At 35.8% G+C, this 19,797-nt stretch overlaps 1 protein-coding gene across 2 annotated transcripts; it reads right to left on the bottom strand.

The window, feature by feature from the left end:
• Nucleotides 1-586: 586 nt before the first annotated feature.
• Nucleotides 587-19,782, bottom strand: LOC110382018 (ubiquitin-conjugating enzyme E2 R2). Of its 2 annotated transcripts, XM_021342474.3 has the most exons (6): nt 19,190-19,782; nt 17,016-17,102; nt 6,891-7,123; nt 5,879-5,993; nt 4,515-4,677; nt 587-1,527 (listed from the first exon to the last, which is right to left on the bottom strand). In XM_021342474.3, exons 1-5 carry the CDS (start codon nt 19,367-19,369, stop codon nt 4,564-4,566), a joined length of 729 nt encoding a protein of 242 aa, XP_021198149.1. In that variant the 5' UTR covers nt 19,370-19,782; the 3' UTR covers nt 587-1,527; nt 4,515-4,563. The 2 variants fall into 2 exon arrangements, with proteins under 2 accessions (XP_021198149.1, XP_021198148.1); XM_021342473.3 differs by having other exon boundaries at nt 587-4,677.
• Between the last annotated feature and the right edge of the window lie 15 nt (nt 19,783-19,797).

Genomic DNA, 19,797 nt, shown 5'->3' with positions numbered 1-19,797 from the left:
GTTCTTTACCTATTATTGGTTACACACCGCAGTCTCTTTATACTCAATCTAAGGATAGGATTGATCAATTCGATTATGGATATCTAATGAGCTCAATAATAAGGCCAGATAAGTCTAAAAATCAGTCTAAATCATTAGATCCCTAAAGATTTAGAAACGCTAGCGTTTCTGATTGAGTCAAGAGAAGATAATTTATAAATATCGTATCTTGAGGTTATTGTGGTCAGAAATAATTCGCCCATTTTTCCACTGATTACAGTCACTTAGCACGATGTCATCGCTATTGAGATAACCTTTGTTACGTAGTACGCCAGGTTTTGTATGCATGTAATTGCTAAGATTACGGACAAGATACACTCGTGTCACAAAATACAAAAGGAAATGTTATCCAACTGCGTAGACTATGAGAACGTGGGCCTGCGCAGTTGGAAAACGTTTTTTTGGGTATCGCAGTTTAGACAGTCATCATAATGGCGTTATAACTCATTAGCAATCTAACTCTTTGTTAACCTTACGATACATGTAACCAATCAGGTTCTTTTGTAGTGATATGGTAGAAGACAGGGGACAATGAAAGAATGGCAGATCTCATCCAAACACATTCTGTTTATTATTTAATACGTAATTAACATTCTCATCGTGAATTTTCCTACGATATTTTTCCAAACCGCTTACTTTAACTTACATCTAACTAATGAATAACTTTTGGACGATTTTAGCAGGATTTCCGAAAATATTACGTTCTGACTGACATAGGATTAGGAAAGTATCTATTAACGCATTAACTGTTACGAAGTAGCATTGCGATCGGAGATAACATGTTAAATACAGTTTGATAGGAATTTAGAAGCCAAATTCGCAGGTATTCTAATTCTTAAAAATACAAATCATACAAGTATTACATTACAAATCTATATAAATTTAACTTAGTGCACACTAACCATTAAAATTCATTTTTTCTTAATATACATTACAAATAATTTCGTTCATGAATCACTAAACATTCTTATTAATGTACTGTATCATTTTTAGTATTATCATATAATATGGTTTGAGCATACTCCAGAATCATTGAAAATTTTAAGTTACATATATTTCTGTACATACTGCATCTGAGAGGATCATATGAATGTAGCATGACTATGAATAGGAGAGGTTAGAACACATCCGATTATACAGCTACATTGACTTGCCAGTTCTTTTACTTTGATAATAATTACTGTGTTTCAGAAAATAAAATGCCAAAAATATTGTTATGTTTTAATGATTCTAATAATCAAAAATTAATAAAACTAAACATAAAGACAAACAAATATTCAGGCAATAATGTTTTACAATCACAGAAGTATTGTTACACATAATATAAACAAAACTAATTATATAATTGTCTATTTTAGAAAGATTCTAACATTTACATAATGGCCACATTGCCATAGAGATATTATAATAGAAACAAGAATGACTCATTCACTGTTATTATAATAAAATTAATATTAACTATCCAGTTCAGGCAAGCGGTACGGACAACTGAAAACAATAATCGTAATTAACAATTCAAATGCATTAAAGTTAGTCTGATATACACTCTTTTGCAAAAAAAACGGGCACCTATGCGAAATCTTGGTTTTAAGGACTTTACGTGTATTTCAAAGGGTTTTAATGATTGTAGTATGTTTCTAGCATCAAAAGGGTTAGCCAAGCATGCGTGAGAGTGTATTCTAAATTTGAATTTTGTACAATTGCTAAGAAATTGGTTAAACCTTGTTATGGACTAATTGCTAGCAGAAAGTTCGTCGGTGTTTTGAAAAGTTTTTGAAGTGATTTTCAGGAAAATGATAATGCAGTTTTAATTAATAATTAATGTACTTTTTTGTTAGATCAAAACATTTTTGAAAAACTGTGCGTATTTGATAAAATTTTCACCTGCTCTAAATGGGTTATACTGATGATTGATGGCAATGTTAAGAGTTTCGGTATTTTAGTGTAAAGCGTTCTATTGTTTAGATATTGTACCCACGTGTTTTAAAATATCGCTTTTTCATAGATAAACACTATTTAGAAGAGTATCAGTACCTTTGGCTGCGACAAAACCTATTTAAAGTAAGCAGTGCCGATCACAACTCGTTTCCTATCGGACTTTGTCATTTAAAAATACCAAATTTTGTGATAAATGTTAAAATTAACCACATGAAAAATTATGAGGAGGGTTAAAGCTATCTAAAAAGTCAAATTATTGCCGCCTTGAAGCTCTCGATAACTCCATAGGTATCGGGTTACTAAACGACGATTTAGCTGAAAGGGAGTCAAGAATTCAAAATTATTGGCCAAACGTATGGTTCTTAAGAAATGAGTAGATAGCCAATTATTGTTATGATTTAAGCAGGAAAGTGCTGTAGATGCCAGAAAATCTCATTGTAGGCAAGTTTATTTAATCAAATGTCCGTGGGATGAACACACGCTATTTGAACGCTCAGACTCATAGATCTTCAGAGTTCTACGGAGTTTCCCAAGAGACGAGGTTGTTTAAAAATCAGTGATAATGAGACCTTAAGACCTCGTGCTCACAGCCTATGCGCTATTTTCCGTATTTTGTAGAATTTCAAGACTTTCAAAAATGTCAAAGTCTTATAGGAGACGAGTTGTGATCGGCACTGCTTACTTTCAATTGGTTTTGTCGCAGCTCAAAGTACTGATACTCTTCTAAATAGTGTTTATTTATGAAAAAGCGATATTTTTAAACACGTGGGTATAATATCTAAACAATAGAACGCTTTACACTAAAATACCGAAACTCTTAACATTGCCATCAACCATCAGTATAACCCATTTAGAGCAGGTGAAAATTTTATCAAATACGCATAGATTTTCAAAAATGTTTTGATCTAACAAAAAAGTACATTAATCATTCATTAAAACTGCATTATCATTTTTCTGAAAATCACTTCAAAAACTTTGCGAAACACCGACGAACTTTCTGCTAGCAATTAGTCCATAACAAGGTTTAACCAATTTCTTAGCAATTGTACAAAATTCAAATTTAGAATACACTCTCACGCATGCTCGGCTAACTCTTTTGATGCTAGAAACATACTACAATCATTAAAACCCTTTGAAATACACGTAAAGTCCTTAAAACTAAGATTTCGCATAGGTGCCCGCTTTTTTTGCAAAAGAGTTTAGTTATGCAATTGTTTACAATTTATAAGTAATAGGTAAGTATATGATTTTCAAAAATAGTTTATAGTCTACTGTTTAGATACACGATATTTTTTATGATTATCAATATTTTAAGTCGTAGTAGATCCAGAGGAATCTATAAATTATTTCCGTTATACATACACATTTATTTATTATTCATTTTATATTTTTTGTTAAAGTTTACTTGTATCTTTTTATGTAAAATGATTGTGCAAAACAAAGGGGCCTTCTCAAATTACGCATTTAATTGAGAGCAACCTCTTTGGCAATTCAAGATGGCGGCTGTATACAAATTGCCAGTGCAAAAAATGTCATTCTGTTCGGAGGATTCGAGAATTCACCTTTGCTTTGTTTTAAAATAAATTTTCAATTGATGTCAAAATATTTAAAAATAAATTGGATTTCAAGTAAATTCATACATTTGTAAACCTGTTTCCTACAGTTTAAAACTTTTAAAACAATCCATTGGTTCAATAAAAAAAGTGAAATGAATATAATTGATTGAAAAGCGTCGTTTTTCAATAGGCCATCATTGAAGAGTAGTAGAAAATGATTTATCTTTATAAAGGAGATATTACGAAAACAGAAGAAGCTGTAAATGGCTCTAGAATCAGCTGCATTTACTTTGAAAAGCTGAAAAATTAACTAAACTTCATTTAACGTGTATGTTAACATAACAACAGCGTGTAATATTGGTTGTATAACCTGACTGTATAACTACGGAAGTCGGCTGTAGCACGCATGGCCAGTCAGTCGTTAAATGAAGTCACTACTCACGGCTATGCAGCATATAGCCTTGGCAGTACGTAACTGCAAGGAAATTAAAAATTGCCAATTTTGCATATTATGCGAAATTAGTGAGGAAAAACGACGCGATTCAATACTGATTAGCTGACACATTAATTTTATATGAAGAGGGTAATTTTTTGCCACACCGCAGTAACTTCTTGCAGCTATAAGTTTCCAAGTATTAATTAACTGCGGTGTGGATATACGGAAAGAAAGAAAGATTGAATCTGTTCAGGAAGTAAAACTACGGTAGGTTTATGGTTCAAGTATTGGCCGGTGGTGAGGGGTTTTATTTCATACCAAACTTAATGGTGGCTCGGAACAGCATGTACAGACGCTTATTAGCAGCATACCCGAACCTGTCAAATTTTACAAAGCGAACCCTTAACTTTTCATTATTGTGATTAGGTTTAAAATCTTTTGACAGATTGAGGTAGTCTGATGTGTGTGAAGTTAGTTACGAGCCGCCATTAAGTTGGCGAGTTTGAAGCGTTGGCCGGTAGATGTCGTGCTAGCTAGGTTGTTACCGTGGTCCGTCCGCCGCGACAGATGGCGCGCAGAGTGCGGGGCGCGGCCTCACGACTCGCCGTTGCCGCTGTCGTCGCCGTCGCCGTCGCCGCCGTCCACTTCCTCGTCGGAATCTGTGTCGAGATCGTCGTAATCGTCGTCGTAGAAGTCTGTCATGTCCAACTGGAAATAAGGATAATTATGTTTTAGAATATTGGGAATTATACCTCGCAATTGTACTGAAAACTGGCAATAATCTCAGCATTATTTTTATCCTCATTATCTCCAGAGCCTTTACCCAACTATGTTGGGTAGCTTCCAGCCTAACCGCATGCAGCTGAGCACGAGTGTTTTACGAGGAGCGACTACCTATCTGACCTCCTCAACCTAATTATTTTTATTCCTATGCTTCGATTACATATTTTCCTCTTAGTAAGACGGCAGACAAGGAATTACGTATTTTAAGGAAGTTTTTCACACACTACACTGCCATCTATACTAATATTATAAAGCTGAAGAGTTTGTTTGTTTGTTTGTTTGAACGCGCTAATCTCAGGAACTACTGGTCCAATTTGAAAATTTCTTTCAGTGTTAGATAGCCCATTTATCGAGGAAGGCTATAGGCTACTTTTTATCCCGGTACGGGAAGTAGTTCCCACGGGATGCGGGTGAAACCTGCGGCTGGCAGAAGCTAGTGTCAGATAATTTTGTCGTTTATAGCATATTGCTGTCAGGTCTTGCATTGGATCCTAGGAATAAGCCAAATGTTGCCATTCATTTGTGCGACCACCAGGTTGATCTATAAATACAATACGATCCATTGATACATGAGGTAGGTAATTTGTATTAATAGAATGACTGGCAAATGTTATCCACAGTCATGGATATCAAAATGATTGCAGCTCATGAATGATTCACATTAGCATCTCATGTTAGCTCTAAATTGAATTTATGATTAAAGAATTTGAAGATTATTCATACTTTAGATATCGAAGTATGGTAGATTCTTAATCCATCACACCTTAATGCTTGTATTTTGGCACGCAGACAGGCCTTTATTTTTATCCGGCTGAGGTAGAGAATAATGGTCGTGAACTCTCTGACTGTTCGCCGACAGATTTCTTCTTTGAAGCTCAGTTAACATATTAAATCCTCATTGGATTAGGACTCATTACAGTTTAGAAGGCTATTATTTTTGCGTCACCTACTCGTGGGCTCCATCCTCTCTCTTACTACTTCATATGAAATTGGATGGAAATAGGATGTAATGATTTCCAGGGCTGTGGCATTGTTTGAAAGAATAACCGTGACCCTGGTACATGAAGGACTCTAGAAGGAACTTGGTGAGTTTTAGTCAGAAGAGATAATAATTTGTCAAACAAACCTGTGGCTCCTGCGTTGTCGACTTGACTTGGGTTTTGATGCAATAATCTTCTAACGTAAGGGGTACTACTATGCCTTCCTTCTCAGCCTCAGTGCGCGCCACTTGGGCTTGCTTCCTGTAAAACAAAACATATAACTAAGAACATGTTTCTTTAACTAAACCCGATAAGGTTGCAATGAACGATAACGGCTGCAAGTACTCATGACTATAGCTTACATTATCTGTAATTATTTGTAACAAAGGAGGCCAATTCATAGTTTTTATACCTTTACACATGTACAGGTACTCGATGAGTTAATGTTTGCTTTTCCTTCTTATTTAAGCCAATTACGACAGGGATTAATTAGCACTTAAAGTAATTACTGAAATAATACTATATTAATATTTATAAATAAGCCGTATGTGTTGTGCAAGTCTCGCATGCAGGTTTACATTTCATTACTCAAGTTGCATACAACTTGTGCCGACAAACATACAGGTACTGAAATGAAAACTTCTCTTATACAATTAAGGCTTAATTAAAGTGTCATCTTCATTGGTGGAAATTTCGAGCAAGTTAGTTACAGATTCAGTAAAACGAGGACGCGACCGAATAAACTCATTGTGTTATATTACTTTCACCGAATGACGGCCGAAAACTCTGTATTGTCAGTATGTCACGTAGTAACAATAATCGAGGGATGAGTTAGGTTTTAAATATGTTATCACCTTATTTAATATGATCATTAACTGAAATGCACGTATGACCGTTTTATTATATGTAACTGCTGATGTCTGTAAAATGGCCAAGTTTGGCGAGTTGTTATATTCTGACGAACGGTATTAAAAATTGCCAACTTTCAAATCGAGGCCAAGCAGGTGTTAATCTACTAAAAACATGGCACAAGATTTTACTAATGCTTATACTTTTTAATTTTCATGAGGAAAAGCGGGTTAAATGGAACGCCAAATTCAAACGAACATTTCAACAATTCGAAATTCAAAACTGACAGGCATAAGGTGACAGTCTTACCTGATAATATTCTCGTATTCCTTATCCTTCCCTTTGGAGTCGCGCCAGCGGCGGTACATGACGCTGGCGTCGACGTTGGCGGGACTGAACGTGTTAGGCTCGTTGAGCAGTGAGATCACGGATAGCAGCACGGTGCGCACCGACTGCGTCGGGTTCCAGCGTTCGCACGGCAGCTCGCCCGATTGCGGGTCGTCAACCGGCGGGTGCAGGATCGATATGCAGAGGTCACCATTCTGGAACATTTTGAACTTCAGTTAGATAGGTCGCGCTTTTTGTTTTTCTAAATATTGATCCACGTGTCATCATTGAAGTCTTTGTTAGATAGGGTTCTCTATCTAGCACTAAGTTCGCTGCAAGAAATACAACACCAAGCGTGTTCCTTCCTAAAAAGGTGCGACATTTTATGTCTTTTAATTGGAGCATAAAATAAATAATTAAGCTAAAAAGTGTGTTATAACTTTAGTATTACCCCTACAATTTTTGACAGACATTTTTTTAACAGTTTAACTTCTCACCGGATCAGGTCAAGTAATCGAGCACACTTATTAACTGGTTTTCGTTCAAATTAGCTGCTTTCCCTAACTCTCTCTAGTTAATTTGCTTTACTTATCCAAAGAAATTATTTTTGTTCGGTACAAATTATATTGCTCCCCCCAAAAAGAGCAGGTAAACACATGCACATAAGCCCTCAAAAAATTAAAAAAAAACTAAAAACCAATGCACGCTCTAATAAAATATTGCTGCGGGCCAATTCATCCATTAGTAAATCAAATGTTGTGTCTGTTGTAATATCTGGCGCCGCTATGTTCTGTATTTCACTTATTCGGCCTAGGATTTCACCTGCCGATACGATCAGAATTCTAGTGGAGATGTTATTGCCAAATAATTATGTATATTCAACATCACTTGATACGTTAGCAGTTCGGCCATAGACCAGAGTAAATTGCAGAAGAGCAGTCTATGCTATCTGTCCATCATCAATTGATGTTTGCACAATAAGCTGCGAAGGCCGGAGTTATTAAATCTTGATACGATTTAATGCTTCACGGTAGGGAAGACAGATTTCGTTTTCGTTGCGTTAGAGCGCGCGTAATACAAGTGTTACATAAAGTCCATTGTTGCCTCGCCTCCCCGACTCGCAGATTACAAGCAACCTTCATAACAATGCTTACGTGTTCGCAACACGTGTCGGGAGAAACTGGGATACTTACTGTTACTATCCCAAAAAAACTACACTATCCACGATTGATCTTTATAACATTATTCTACTAGGTACTGTATTAACGAAGATGATTGGTATTCTGTATTCTGTTACTCACAAAGACTTATCGGTCACAATGTACACTTCGATGAGTGCAAGCATTCTCAAATGGATTGTTCATATGGTAAACATTTTGGGTAGCAGACCACATCAAAAGAAAACTTATCGGTAATCATGAATAACATTTTCATTCCTTGTTGGTATACTTACATTAAATCATAATAATAAAGAACGTAAATAACGATTTAATAAAACATGGAATAAGTCCAATATTTAATTTAAATATTGTAATACGTTTCAGTCAATATCTGATTTCAAATTATTAGTTTGACTTTCAACTTTCTTTACACATTTGGAGAGTTTTCACTATTTAATAAAGCATGGAGATTTGCAGAGTAGCCACAATGATTTGGGTATGAATAAATAATATTGAAAATCGATACACATGACATGGAATAGGTGAGCTACTTCATTGCATATCTACATAGTATATAACTTAATACGTAGCTTGAGCTGCAAATGGTTATGGAATCAGCCGTTGGTACCTGGAAGTAACTCAGCGACTAGTGTGTATCATTATATCGTTAATCATACAAGTTTCCTGTACTTACGAATTCGTATCAATTATATCATTTGCAAAGAGAGTGCGTGGTTGCACTTGATAATCTATTCATTTAAGTGCATTTTTATAGTCAGGCATAAATTGGCAGCTTTAACTTTAAAATTGAATAACAACGTACTTAATTACATTTGGCAGATGTACCTATTGGTTGTCGTAAAATTGTAACTATGTTTCTTTACGCTACTTACATCTCCCAGTACGCACGTGTTTCGGTTATTTTCGTTTTCCAGGTTAAACTTACTACTTACTATACCTAATAACAACGCATAAATATGGGAGAATCGGCCTATAAAGACATAAAAATTAAAATCTGATAAATTGAAAGCGGAAAAGAGGGATTGCTTATAAGCCAGCCAATTTTCTTATAATTTAGGTCAATAATTTTGTTCACTCGAGTTTTTGAATAGCTATAATGTCTTTGTGTAAAGAAATCTCAATAACGATCAGTCGTTGTGCCGCAGCTATTGATGCGGAAATTGCGACACCGACATCGTCACGTTCTATGCTGACAGCATTATAACATTATAGCAAGATTTGGCAGTAACTTTATATATGTGCTCTTGCCCTACATTCATACTCGCTCTAATATTTTACGATGATTATAAGTATTACAAAAGATCGCAGTACAATAAACGGTACGATATGCGATATCATTGGCATGAGTGTTAAGGTCATCGCCCATTGGTATAGCCCTTCACCTGATAATAGCGGCTACATTACTCATCAATTTGCAGTTACCGTCGGCAAGTTCCTTACACTTGGTATGTTTTACGCATGATATCTAGCTACATGTCTTTCTAAGGAGATAGCGGAAGGAGGTAAGCAAGACGGAAAGGCCAAGAGGCTTACCTCCGCAACGTGCCCTTGACAATCTTTGTAAAGCAGCATATCGACGGCCCACCCCATTTACATTGTAATCTGCTCGACGATTCACGAAGGTTGCCTTTATCCGTTTTTTGGAATAAACTTTAATGTTGTATGGAAGCAAATTGATGAGCACTCTCAGCAATCAATTGACGGATAATTTAATACAAATAGATTAGGTGTTGGATAGAGTTGTTCCATTCTAACCAGTGGCCTACTCTAGTATTCGCATGACCCAGATACATTTTGTCTATCGCGATAACTACGACAGTATCATAATACGGTATTAATTACTGTGCATGAGATTTATTTATTCTGCGAAACATTTGAAATTGAAACACTTGGTTTGCTTTTGTTTAGTAAAGCCATCAAAGGTCAACTGGAGTTGGAATGATGAGATAAAATATTACAAGATCATGACAATGCTGTATGTTAAACCTTGTCATTTAACCTCAATGAATGGTGATTGTATATCTAGTAATGAGTTACAACGTTGAAACCGATTGAAGAAAACTTCAAACCCAATCGATTTCAATTATCGTGCAAGTTATACTCAGTAGTTATATGATTAGGCTTCGGCTGGATGGTTTCAGTACAAAGTTATTCATGTGTGAATGTAGTGGCGACTGTTACGTGGTCTTGTTTGTTTCAACCTTAAAATCGATTGTTGTACAAGAAGCCTCAAAATTGGTAGTATAAATTGTTGCTACCGAGCAGAGCACAATGGCGTAGCGAAAGTGTTTCTCCTAACTAACGGTCCTCTCTGACGCACTCTCGGCGGGTCTACGGCATACGAGCTTTTGTACACAAGTATATTTGAATGCGAACAACGCAGTATTTTATTTATGTGTAGAATCGACTGATCTCAAATCAACTTGTTTGAAATTCGTGTTTTATCATAACAAATTCTGTGATTACATTATGTATCCCAAGAGGGAGATGTAAAATAGGGGCATATCGAGTAGGTATTATTTTAAAAGAACTTATGCTTTAAGGGGATAATCGCGGGGCCTACTATTTGTAGGAGGTTGTTACCGAAACAAAAGCAAACTAAGCTCCTGTTTAGACACAAGTAATTTTTTTGTGTACTGAAGTCATGATGATAGAGCATAAAGGCGCGGACATTACGGTGATGGCATGGAGCGTCGCCCTCGGCTAAAAATATGCCAGCGGTTCACTGCGCGCTTCCTCACAAAGAAAATGCGTGCGTTCTCAGTCTGACCTCCAAATCGGGAAACACTTGAAAAATATATTTTATGTTTATGGAAGGTAAACTGCAGAATAATCTAGAAAGACCGCCAGGGCGAAATTTCAACAAAGTTTGAGAATTCTGAACCATGTCAAGGTGTGCGGTTAAGAATACGTTAATAGAGCGGAAAACCTATCACGACTTCGCATGTCGGAGGAATATCTAACAGATAATAACACTGGTTGAAATCTTCACCAAAATGTGTAATTATCTCCAGCGATACGAATGTTTGCTTCGATCAAAAGGGATTTCCGTAAAGAAAATATAAGTGTTCTTAATATTTCAATTTGCACCATTTTCCCCGAATATTGCTTTTCTGTTTCTGCGGAAGAAGGAAAATGTTAAAGTATTTTTAGAATTTTACCCCACTAAGGAAAACGGAGGTTTATATAAAATATATTATTGAGGATCTGAACAGTCTACTCTATGTATGTGGTTTCCTCATAGCTTCTAAACGCATTTTGCCAAATAGAGCCTTATTTAGGTGATATTTGCTACCACTCGAGCCAGTGTTGTGGCATGTGGTACTGTTTCAAAGCGAATTTCGCTGTCTCTAAATATTGTGTGTTGCAAAATGTTTGAGCAAGTATATTCGTCTAAATGGTTTTACTGAAAAGTTGTAAGGAAAATAAAAAAGTTGTTTGGTGCATAATAGTGCTGTAGATAAATGTTCGATTTTTGGTTTTCAATGATATTCTCAGGAAAGCACCTAAATTGCTTTTCTACTACGTCGCGTTGCGTCTTACTTTATAGATCTATATCCATACCGTCCATCCGTCTGAGAATGAAAATATAAACATTAGATTCTGCGGCTACTGCGTCAATCAGTAGGTATCACAATGTTTTTCTTTTTGAATTTCATTTGGAAACACGAACAGCATTGACTTTCCGATAAGTTAGCAGAATATTTTATGAAGACTAAGTGGCTAGTCTGGGGCGAAGACCTTGGTGACGGCCGCGGGTGGGCTGAAGGCCCGGGTGACGCACGTGACTGTCCACGGAAGCGCCCCCGCTCATTACAAAGTCACTTGTTTTTATCACGGATTATGTTCTTGAAAAGCCGGCAATGTAATCAGAATATTGTTGGAAAGTGCTCTGTGTTTGCGAAAATATTTCTACGCCTCTGGAAATGATCTTTTGGTTGCAAGAATATCAACTATTGTTTCAAGCTTTGGCAGATGGGTACAAATCGAGATTCATTTTTGGGCGTTCAATAGTGCGCGTGTGCCGGTGCAGCTAGGACCACGTGGTCAGTATAAAAGAGTGTGATTGAGATGTTGGCACTTGCCTCCTCCGTTGGGCCGATCGCGTCTCAGGGGGCGTTATTTAAAGAAACGCGTGTGAATGTAGCACAAGTTCAAAGCGGCCACCGCGACGCAGGTCGACGGGATCGGGAATAAGGTTAATTACCCCAAGGCCGGGGAGTGCCAACATCAGTCGGGATGATCCTCAAGGGAAATGCTTCTCTACAGGGAAATGAAAACAAATTAATTTTCCTTGACATTGTGCCAGGCCAGATAGACTTGTTTATTAAATGTTTTTATAGTCTTAGTTTATCACGTCCTATAATCCGTTGAAGAAAACAGTGAACGTCGTCATCAAAGCTGATATGACGCCATCATTACTTGTTTGAAAAGATGTTACACGAATGATACAGTTTTGAACCAAACATATAGCTCTTTGAGCAAATTGTTTTATTGTTCAATGTTGCCAGTTGCCACTACAGGATATAAGTTTTGAATATAGGTACTTGACTTCCTAAAAGGAAAAATCATTGTACCGTGTCCAATATTAGACAATAAACCTGAGTAGGTAGCAGGACGACACGCGACGATCACTTCTATCTAAACGAACATTTCGATTGGAACCTGTAAAAGGAAATTACCAATAGGGTAGCAGAACGCTTGTTTGTCGATAAAATTGATCGAGAACAAGGGAAGTTGGTACACATGATTTTCGTGAGTAAGCATAAAATATGTACAACATGATCGAAGCAGCCGCCATAAGCTAGTTGACTACAAAGTGATTCACAGGCGTTTAAATTAAATATGTTGGTTGGTTACCATCGCCGCCGGTGGCTTCATGCAAAAGGTCGTTCAACTTGTACTACATCCTGTTTGTTGTATAGCTCTTTTCGTGGGTCATATTTTACAATTTACTGCAATTTTACAGCATTTTGTTTATAAAATATCCTCAACCAATTTTTTTTTATAAAAGCTAGAACTATTAATAAACCAGTTGTTTACGTCACTCTCAGTACTTTAAACACTTCCTAAATTTAGATCCGCTAATTCAAGATCAAGACAAGTCTGTCGTGTTTGTTTGGCGTATGAAAACGTACCGTGAAAGTAGATTATGAAACTGGTTTACAATACTTTGCAGGCGTTACATTGTAAATGTAAACTGCGCAAGTATCAAAACGAAGAAAAAGAATCGAGTTGAGTGCAACACTTGATCTGATTTAGAATCATTAGGAATTTTAAAAAAGGTAGGCCGGGCATTTAGATGCGTCACGGTGTGATTCAGCCAAGCCGACTGATGACCCGGCTTTGCTTCACGACTATACAAGCTACATTATTTTATGCCGACGACTCACAGTTGTGTCTCCTAAATGCTAACGGTAATGCGCAGACGACGCGAAAACTGTACAACCGGCTGTGAGTTGACTTTTTAAGAAAATGTAATGCATTACAGCCTCATGCTCAACTATATAGAACGACTTTTTTTATCGTACATGCTGTGAACTAACATAACATAGAAGGTGTATCAAAAATATTTTGGTTAAATTCGGGATCGCTGCCCGCAGGAGTGAGAGGTCTATGTTACACGAAAGCCACAGGATCGTGTCGAAAACAGATTGCATGCTGTGTCCTAGTTACTCCAATATTGATCTACCGCAATACAAATAGCATTGATACTGTCAACGTGCGAGTCAATGTATGAAGCTCATTATTCAAATGGGTAATAAATGATTTACCGTTGAAAATGCCTTTGATTTTCGAAACCGATATTGAGATTAAAATATTCATCGACTATCGTACGACGACTAACCAATGACAACACACAAAATTAAGCATATGAGTAACAAAGGAGTAAACCTGGAGGCGACCAAGTTGATGTGATTATTGTTATTTGAAGAAAAAACGAGAATACAAAGAGTGAAAAAGGATGAAATTAAATACTAAAATGTAATTCATGCAAAGTAGGGCAAAGTGTGATACAGTGTGGAACGTTTCGCAGCCCCGAGGGTCAAAGACGCCAAGAGTGTGTCGCAAGTCGTAACTAGATAACTACGATAGCTAAGATATGCAGTTGTTTGATTGTCTACATGGCCTGTTACATTAAACATTGCTGCATCTCACTAATGTTGCTATTTATGACTGTACAATATGATTCTTTTTATTCTAACTTCTTATCCAGATTAATTTATATTTACTGCTGCTTTATCTCTGGAGTCTGGTAACTTAATTACATCGTATCCACAGTATCAAAAGCGACCAAATTTGCCCTCATAAGGAGTCCCGTGTACATTTTCTATTGAAAGCTCTTCCTTTGTAAAGTTTTTGCTGAAGCCAACTAGGTGTTCCTTAGTAGATATTACCTAGAAACCGACAGTTTCCACACGATAAGTATTCGTGTAAAAGGAAGCCCTGCATTTTGGAACCAGAATGTTATTGATGTCCAAAGCAATTTGTTCTTGTAGGTGCTCTTGTTAGGTGATTTTCATTATGAAGTTTGGCTTTAGCTACGGCTATAGTTTGCTGTATTTTCAACAAAGGAATTCCTGAGGTTCTGGTTTCTAATAGTTTTTGTATTTTAAGTAACCTTCGTTATACCTGAAATAATTTTGTCAAGCCACTTAGCACTTCATCATATTACAGACTGCCAACACCTATTTTTTTACAACTATGTAATGAAAATTAAACCATAAGATATTCACTTTACCAATCATTCTCTTCCTGCTTGACTTGATAGACCAATGAGAAAATAGTTGCAAGATTGGCCCTGCTATCATTGGTTAGGGCTGGGCCGATCTAGAACTTTCTGCTTCCAGAACCAGCCAAGAGAGATTATAACTAGGGACGAGATATAACTACATACTTGTGTTCACAGAAAATCACGCATAGATTCTAAGAAAACCTGGTTTTGCATAGCCAATTAAGTTCGACGCAGAAATACTCAGTAATGGCAAGATTGGCAAGGCTACCAAGAACTCTCTTATGGATTCCCGTAACAAGTATTGGATCTAAAATCGAGATTTCTTTCTCTGAAGTATTTCTTGAAACTAAAATATCATAAAAGGATGTTCTTTACGTATTCAATCAGCGTGTTGCATACGTAGTGGCTGCTATTGCAAAACTGTATAATATCTCCGCTTTATGTGGACGACGTATAAAATGATTTTTATTTCTACGTGGAAAAAGCGCGTCATTGGTATACTATGAAAAGAATTTAAATGCCTTTAGCCAGGAAAATATATTACGATACCTTGTACTTGGTAAACAAAAAGAACGGCGTACGTGCATACGCAGTGAAATTTTCAGCAGTTTCTTAGGAAACAGAGACAGAGCAGGTAAGTACTAATTCATCTTTGGAGCAAAGATTTCAGGGAAATGTTTGTCTTTTTTTGCTTTATTTCTAGGAATGCTTCACGTCTGAAAGAACGCTCTTTAAGTGTGAAAACTTTATCATCGAAGCCCATTACATCTTCAAAGTTGTCTTTGTTATCGTTATTCTACAGCATTCGTTTCAGAGTGCTCGAAACTCCTAGAGCCTTATTCCCTTATTTCTTTCGAACATTACCGACGGTTGTATAGAGGTGAATATAATCTATAGTAAATCCATGGAAAGTGGTTATTAGTTAATTGGCAAGTATCTCATACACGTTTCCCCCGTCCGATCCCTTATCTGTTAACGTCACAAATGTATCAAAGCTACAAAATTAATGATCTCTACGACTTAAGTAGGTATCTATGTACATACTATCATTGAATTAATATTCCGTAATAAACAGTAAGCGAGTATGATATCGAAAAATTAAAAATCATAGTTCAAAATTGCCAAATAAAACCAGAGACTGAAAAACGTCCCAAAGATTATTATAGATACATATAAATTGTTTTATATAAGGGAAATAGGTTACTTTGTTCTGATTTAGTCTTGCATCAACAATCGCTATTGTTTTACGTTTTCCCGTAAGTATCGGAGCTCATTAAAACTATTGTGATTGTCGCTATCCAGAATAAAAGGACTACTTATTGCAGCGTTTCTATTGGCTAAATTATAAACTGGGGCAATATACTGATGTCTAAGATTTTTCATCATTAGTCAATTTAGGTTTTCATTTTTAGATAATAAATAAGTCTGATGTCTAGACGGTATACAATGTTCTCTCTCAGTTATTTCTTTCAGAAATTAACTTAATTAAAAAAAATGTAAAAAATTACTGGCTTCGTATTTTTGTTAGGTGCAGGAAACACATACGTAGATTAGAGTGGTTTGAAAGTTGGAAAAGCGAGTTATCCGAATCAACATTCGTATTGATTGCGTAAGCCGGACAGTCTGGGGCTTGTTTGTTATTTTTTTATACAGATGTGTTCTCTGTTATACCCATTTTTATGGAATAAATATATATACCATATGAAAGAGACAATCCATCTGAATAATAGAATAAAAATAATACCATTTGAAAAACATAAATATTTGAACTATATTTTCACGCAATCTTTAATTATTTTTATTAAAAATCTAAGAACATAGGTACCTAGTCTTCATAAAAGCCAGTTATCAATCATATCACCTTAGTGATAGTGACCACATAGTTCAGGAGTTGGCCAAATAGTAAAACCTACGTGGTATCTGAAATATACCCTTATCTATGTGACCCATTTTAAAACGTACGTACTAACTCTTTTGCGCTTTAGATTTCGTGGCACTTACGTTTGCAACACTTGAATGAGGTCAAGGGGCAATACATAATTAAAAACTACCGATTTTTTTTTTAATGTGAGGGCAGATGTATTTTTTTAAGCTTTTTATAACATAGTTCTTAACAACAACTAGAGTACAATTTTATAAAATTAGAGAACTTAAAAAATATCTGTAAAGCCAAAATATCTTTTTACTTACCTCATACACATTTGGATGCCACACTTTTGTTAAAAATCTAATGGAAGGTGGTGAGTATGGGTAGTCTGGTGGGAATTTCATATGTGCCTGAAACAAAAATATAAAGTTACATGGCATTCACAAATTTAATCAACAACAGATGAAAAAAAATGAATCATTACATAGGTACCTACTTTGTATAGTCATAGTGAGATATGTAGGAAATAAATAATAAGATGATATGAAGATAACAGGCTTTTTAGGCTAGGTACTTTTACATGGGTGCGGGAGGTAGAAATGATAAGAAACGGTTAGTAAGTAACAATAAGCACATAAATAGATTTGTAAGATGTGATTGTAAGGTGAGGAGGGAGGGGACTAATTAAATCGACATAATCATGATGAAGCGTATGATTGAAGGAAAATGAATAAAACAATAATTTAGAAACATGGTACATCAAATTATTATAATATTTGGTTCAGCATGACTTGGTTGCATTTTGTTGACATTACGGCATGGGCAAAGGATATGTTATTTTTTTTTTGTAAATCTTGAAAATGATAGCTTGCTTTTATTTTCAAGCATTATGAGCCAAGGTAGGTACATAGGGTAGAATGTAAACACAACGATGTTGTAAAGAAATCTTTAATGTTGTTTTGCATTTAAGGTGCATTTGTACTAAGACGGAGATAATTTATTTAACACCTAATATAATTTCTTCAGTTTATTACTTTATCTGGTTTAACTCATTCACTCATGTAGTATTGCATTGAAGGTTATACTACAATAGTATTTGTTGAGTTTATAAAAGAAACAGGAAATTGTTTTCTTTATAAACAGTTTATAAGAGGTGGCAGCGCACTGCAATGTATCATATTGTCTAATCTGGACTATACTAATACTATAAAGAGGAAAAATTTTTATATTTGTTTGTAATGGATAGACCCAAAAACAACTGCACCAATTTAAAATACTCTTTAACTGTTGCAAAGTTACACTTGTCATGGTACAACAGTAGTTATCGCAGAACGCGGGTGAAACCAAATTTTGTATGTTAACTAGAATAACACTAAAGATGATGATCATGTTGAGTACTGCCGAATTACAATAATAACATGCATATTATATTGTTTAAACAAGGTGAGTGAGTTGATTGCCCCAAATATTTAGCATTATTCATGATAGTTTATTGTTAATTTGTTTTTGTTGCAATCATTAACATACAATAATATAAAGGAGATAGTTTGTGAGTGTGTTTGCATCAGCTGAATGGATATTGATACAATTTGTCAGTAACGCTTATATACCAGGATGACATATCGGTCCTTTTTGTCCGGACCTTTTTTCTTGATTTGGTACAAAGTTCTATCTGGGCACGGGTGAAACTGTAGGTGGGAATCCATTACTTTATACTTGATATTATTGGAAATTGCTGTTATTAATTTGCAAATAAGCAAGAAAGTAGAAAATTTTAAGAAAGAGCATTGCTTGATGACACAGATTTAAGGAACAAAGAATAGTCAACTTTAAACTGTACATAGTGAATTGAATCTTCATATTATTTTTCAGTTTCAGCTTAGTAGGTGGACATTGTTTTATTTAAGATAAGAAATAAACTGGTTATGTACATTTACAAAAAAATAACACATGGCATAATAAATTTAATGTCATTTTGTCAACTTGAGAAATACATTTGGACATCATTTGAAGTTCTACTTTTCTGGGACAGGTGATTATGTTCTAAAATTAGATATTTATTATTATCTGCAGGGTCAGTCATAATATTGTTCTAAGCAGTTGTCTCTAAATATAGGTAGATTAATCAAGGAAATGTAATTAAAATGTTGCAGAAAACTGACACTTTGTGGAATAATCATTATTATATTATTAGGTTCATGTCCTGACTGACATTCATTGAATATGCAGTTGAATTATACTGCAAACAATGTAAAACAATACAACCACCAAGTATTTGGAAGTTTGCTACATGGTATTTTATAACAGAACCCAAGGCAAAAGTAGAAATGGACGATTCTTCAAAAGAATACCCCCAAATACGATTTCTTTTGTTCAAATTGAAGTCACTTGTAAAATATTTAACAGAGTTGCATTGAAGTCATGATTTATTTTCCGAATGTAAAGTTAAATGGTGCTAGCAGGTCATTGCTAATGCAGATACATATCTAGTGCTTACCTTGAAATATCCACCTTGGTATAATGTGTCTGGAGGGCCGAAAATCGCGACTTCCCACTCAAATAAATTGTCCTCTCCTAAAAGTTTCACTCGGAACCCTTCCACGGGCTCCTCTTGCAGACTCTTATACTCTAAGGCTAGAGCCCTCAGTGCAGAACTGGTCGGAACCGTGTTAGACATTGTCAAGAACTAATTTTACTAAAATCACTATCTAAAAGAGATTCTATTAACATAACACTGCAGAACTCTCCTCGCGGTCCACGTATTCACGAGGCATTTCAACTTGAGTCACAATAACAACGAATGAGGAATTTTGGTAAACATAGCGCCAGCGTAGCTTACGGATTAATGATTCACACACTTCGAACGCCAATACTGTAATTACTTGCACAGTAATATACGTTTAAAAATGGGCGAAAGAATAGTCCAAACTACACGGTGATTATTACAACAATGAGAAAGCAACGTCCAAACAATCGCGATCCCAAGGAAAACGGCTGCGTGGTACAGCTGCTGCCTGAGTTGCCCGAGCGAATATTGTAGAACAGCTGTTATTTTATTTCCGTGCTTGATTGCGCAGTGGCGTGACGCACGCGGCCATTTATCGA

This window comes from Helicoverpa armigera, chromosome 15, assembly GCF_030705265.1.
Source record: "Helicoverpa armigera isolate CAAS_96S chromosome 15, ASM3070526v1, whole genome shotgun sequence".
NCBI classification, from domain to species: Eukaryota; Metazoa; Arthropoda; class Insecta; order Lepidoptera; family Noctuidae; genus Helicoverpa; species Helicoverpa armigera.
The sequence above is the reverse complement of the archived record's forward strand: the minus strand, read 5'-3'. Positions and strand labels throughout refer to the sequence as shown.